Raw genomic sequence first — 5,000 nt, 5'->3', positions numbered from 1 at the left:
CAAGCAGTGTGCGTGCACGTGCGTGTTTATCGTAAAACGTCAAAGTTTCTGTTTTCCCTTTTCTTTTTTTTTTTTTTTTTTTTTTTTTTTGTTCTTCTCTATTTTTTCTTTTTTTTTTCTTTTTTTTCCTTGCTTTCTTTCTTTCTTTTGTCTTGTTACCATCATACGTTTAATAGTATTACGTGATCGCGAATGAATGTACTTACGTATGCATACATGCATGCGTGCATGCATGTATGGATGATTGTAGGAACGAACGAATGCACGTACATACACACATACATACATACATACCGTACGTATGTAAGAAAGATAAATAAATAAAAGAGAAGAATGTATTCTTTTATTTTAACTACGTTTGCATAAATTCTCGTAACTCATTGATACGTCTCGTTACGATATTTATGTCCTGTTTTTTTATATCTCTTTTATACGATTCCTTGAAGTTTCGTGTTTATATCTCTGGTCCCCTCTGTGTCTTTAATGCAATACAATGAATCATGCGACACGGTGACGACGAAGTCGAGTGCATCTCGGGAAATAGTTTCTCACGAAGTATTCTCTCGTATAATGTATTTGTCGTTAGATTATTTTGATGAAAAGAGAAAAAGAGAGGGAGAGAGAAAGAAAGAAAGAAAGAAAGAAAGAAAAAAAAGAAATAGAAAAGAATCGAAAGAGATTTAGAAACATGACTGTGTGCGTTTGAATGCATTGAGAAACGAATAATACGGCTTAGTCATTCTGAACGCTTATAAATTTCTTTTTTTTTTTTTTTTTTTTGTATAAAATCGATGATTTAAGAAAAAAAAATCATACGGTATGATTGAGCACACGAACTGTATTTAATCATCGAATTCTCTCTTATTATTATTTTTGAATAGTAAAAGTCAGAAAGATTTACCAAATATGATTATTATATTAATCGACGTCGTTCAATCGTCGAATTTTCGTAATTTTGTTGCAACGAAATTAAAAAAAAGAAAAAAGAGAGAGAGAGAGAGAGAGAGAGAGAGAGAGATAAACGATCAATCAAACGAGAATATTTCTTATTCGATCGCGATACAATCGAAAAATTTTGAAATATAATTGAGTAATCGATTGCAATAATAATCGATAGATTTGGACAAAATGATTAATCGCAGGAATCTCATACCGAGTATATCTCATTTTAAATTCAATCAAAATCAAAGTCAAATACAAAAGAGTATTTTATAATACAACTTTGAATGTGCCAAAGCGATAATAGAATTTCTTATTCGACTGCGAAACTATTTGAAAATGTTTTAGAGAAACGATTAAAATTTTATAAGAACTTAGGCGTAATTTAGTCGCATTTGTCGAATTAAATCGAACAGATTTAATCGAATGTTAGAAAATAATATTATCTTACTGTTTAATTTATTAATTAATAGTAAATGTGTACTCGACGTTGAATTTCAATTAACTGATAAACTCGTTTGCGCGAAAAATTAAATGTAGATTAGAAAATTTGATTGTACTATTGTCGTTTCGTTTAAATGGAATTTAGATGAATAGAAGAATTCATTGTGCCTAAGTCGTTTATATTAAAAGAAAGAGACAGAGAGAGAGAGAGAGAGAGAGAGAGAGAGAGAGAGAGAGAGAGAGAGAGAGAGAGAGAGAGAGAGAGAGAGAGTAGAGTAGAGAAGGGATGAAAGAAAAGGGGAGGAAGATGTATCAGACTGAGCCATCCCCTTTTCTGGAAAGTGTTAACAACCCCGTTAGGTATAATCGAGCAAGGGTGAGAAGTATGATGACGATGACGATGACGATGATGATGATGATAAAGAAGGGATGGATGATAAAGGGGTGTGGAAGGGTTTAGAGAGGAAAAATAAAAATTTAGCTAACGTTAAAGGCTTGTGTTTTATCAACCAACCTACCTACTTTGGTAGAAGATATTCCAGCCAACTAGATAGATAGATAGGTAGGTAGGTAGGTAGGTAGGTAGGTAGGTAGGTAGGTAACTTGCTAACCTAGGTAACCTAGCTACCTTCCTACCGGTTGGTAGGCTCTGATGCCACACTATGGGAATTCTAATTAGAGATAATGACGTCATTAAGGTCTGAGCGACGACGAGACGGAACGGTCTACTGCGCTTGCTGTACTGTATACTTACAACACCGTGTGCACCTTTCCAATGGACACACGCGAATCGTGCCGCATACGCTCTATGTATGTTCCTGATAAAATGAGAGAGAGAGAGAGAGAGAGAGAGAGAGAGAGAGAGAGAGAGAGAGAGTGAGAATGAGAATGAAAATGCTTCTTCTTTCCATTGCGAGGAGTCTCCATCTTTTATCTTCTTTCATTTTCTTTTATTTTCATTTTTCTTTTATTTTTATTTTCATTTTTTCTTTCTTCTTCCTCCTTTTTTTTCTTTTTTAGTTTATACTTCGATCGGATCGTTTTCGAGTAATCTTTCTTTTCCTCTTTTTCTTTCCTTTCCCCCCTAATTTTGTTTTCTTGTTCTTTTTTTTTTTTTTCTTTCTCTTTTTTTTTTTTTTTTTTTTTTCGTTTTTACGCGAAGATTATTTCTTTTTTTTTTTTTGCAATTCACGAGAAATTTCTTTTTCTTTTTCGTTATTTATATCGCAATAATTATTCTTGACCCACTTAATCTTTACATATATATTTATATTTATATATATATATATATATATATATATAGAGAGAGAGAGAGAGGGGGGGGGGAGAGATTTCTCAAGAAATAATTATTATCGTGAAATTTTTCGTCTAAATTGATTATCGTGTAAATTCGTATAAAAGTTATCAATGTTATTCGATAATAGAAAGACATCATTCTGCTCTTATTCTCTCTCTCTCTCTCTCTCTCTCTCTCTCTCTCTCTCTCGTTCTCGCTCACACTAAATTCCTATTTTCATTCAAGTCCACGACTCCGTGATTATCTCGTGCTCTCGTGATATGTACAATTATATACTTACTACGTCATTCGTAAATCGCGTGGTCCCGTATCTTTTGGGATTACAAGTTAATAATGTTCGAGGACGACGAGACTCAAGACAAGTGTGAGTACTCTGCTAAAAACACACACATACACACAAATACACACACACACACACACATACATACATACATATGTACGTACGTGGGTATGTACATACATATATGTTCATATATATATATATATTTGTAGTACACACGCGTATACACACGCACAGAGAGAGAGAGAGAGAGAGAGAGAGAGAGAGAGGGAGAGAGGGAGAGAGAGAGAGAGATACATACGAAAGTGATCTTTTCGACTTCATCGAGGATACTTTCGGTTCAAAGTCCAAAAGTGTGTCGCGATAGCGTTTTCGAGTCGGTGAACGACAAGAGCAAACGAAAAGTAGAACGGATCTTTCATTCCGAATGATCCTATCGATCATCTTACGTCATCGAAGGTATTTTTTTTTTTTTTTCCATTTTTTTTCCCTTTTCTTTCCTTTTTCTTTCTTTTCTTTTCGTATCTCTCATTAAGATACACCTAATTCATAAACTTCATTGATATATATATATATATCGATCGTTAAAGAATATTTCGATCGATTCTTAACGATCCAAAGATTGATCGATCGATATTATCACAATTTTCATATTCTAATTCTCTAATTCTATTTGAGAAAATTTCCGAGATTCTTTATTCTTTTTTTTTCTTTCTTTTTTTTTTTTTTTTACAATCGTCTCGCAATCCTCACGTCATAGATCGCCTCGTAGATCGCTATGATATAATTCATAAAAAACAAACAAAAAAAAAAAATTCCCTACTCTTTCGAGGAAACCAATGGGATCGAGTGGATTAATCGCACGAGTTGGAAAAAAGAGAGGTGGGGGAGGGAGAAAGAGAATGAGAGAGAGAGAGAGAGAGAGAGAGAGTGCGATGAGGAAGGGGAAATTGTGGAGGAGGGAGGGGTAGAAGGGGAGGAGGGGTCGTGTCTTTTAGAAATTTAAATGAACGTACTCGAAGAAAATTTGGCCGATACTCGATTCGAATTCTTTCTATCTCTATCTCTATTTCTTTCTGTCTGTCTGTCTGTCCTTTATATATATATATATATATACATAGATAGGATCTCGTACGATCGTACGAGAGAACGGATTGTCGTTACGGTGTCGTTGTTTCTACGTCGACGTCACGCGAAAACTATGCGCGACGCGCACCACCACTCTGTGACACGTACTGCCGATTCCGATTGCAAAACGTTCCTCAGGGCCGTATCGTTAAAGCCAATCGAATATAAAATAAATGTCGTTCACCATCTCTGCCCTCCCTCCACCCCCCCCCCCTGTACGTACGTACGTACGTAACCCTCACGTCTGGTCTCCCTTTTTCTCCTTTATTTTCAATCCTATTCGTTATCCCAATTCAACCCTCTTGGAAATTTCTATTTTCTCCTTGAAAAAAGAAAAAAAAAAAAAAAAAAAAAAAGAAAAAAAAAACAAAAAAAGAAAATTAGGAATAATAAGAAAATAATATGCTCTCTCGTGTTAATATATTCGCCGGTATTCTTTTTCTCTTTCAATTTTATTCTTCAAAAGAAAGGAAAAAAGAGAAAAAAAAGAATATAAAAAGATATTAAGTAAAAAAAAAAAAAAAAAAATAGAAAAAAAGACGAAAAAAGAACAAAGTCAGACGAATCGATTAACCCGCGTCTTTCCTTCGTAGTCCTTCGTTATAAAAATAAAAATAAAAATAAAAGAATAATAGTAGTAATAGACATATATGCGTGTGTATATGTGTGTGTATGTATGTATGCATGTATGTATGCGTCGAGGTTCGATCAATTTTTCCCTAAAAAAAAAAAAAAAAAAATAATTTTTGGAACAATATTTAAGAAGGAAAAAAAATTAATTTAAAGAAAAAAGAAATATATATATATATATATATGAAATATATATGGAATATATAATATATAGAAAGAATATATAAAATTAAGTTAAAAAAGAAAAGAAATAATGTTTTAAACAAACAGATAGATACCTAA

The 5,000-nt window shown here is 33.3% G+C and overlaps 1 protein-coding gene across 19 annotated transcripts in view; it reads left to right on the top strand.

Annotated features, from left to right (window-relative positions):
- Positions 1–5,000, top strand: part of LOC124953200 — a 101,373-nt gene that overhangs the window by 8,208 nt on the left and 88,165 nt on the right. The window contains exon 1 of one of the 19 annotated variants that reach the window (XM_047504230.1): positions 2,665–3,044. The exons of 17 other annotated variants lie outside the window; for them this stretch is intronic. In XM_047504230.1, the coding sequence (XP_047360186.1) occupies positions 3,014–3,044 (31 nt within the window). In that variant the 5' untranslated portion in view covers positions 2,665–3,013. Of the gene's footprint in view, positions 1–2,664; positions 3,045–5,000 lie in introns of those variants that run through there. One more of the 19 variants, XR_007102152.1, reaches the window with a different exon arrangement.

Source organism: Vespa velutina, chromosome 11 (assembly GCF_912470025.1).
Source record: "Vespa velutina chromosome 11, iVesVel2.1, whole genome shotgun sequence".
NCBI lineage: Eukaryota > Metazoa > Arthropoda > Insecta > Hymenoptera > Vespidae > Vespa > Vespa velutina.
Note: the sequence above shows the minus strand (reverse complement) of the source record. Positions and strands in the feature narration are given on the sequence as shown.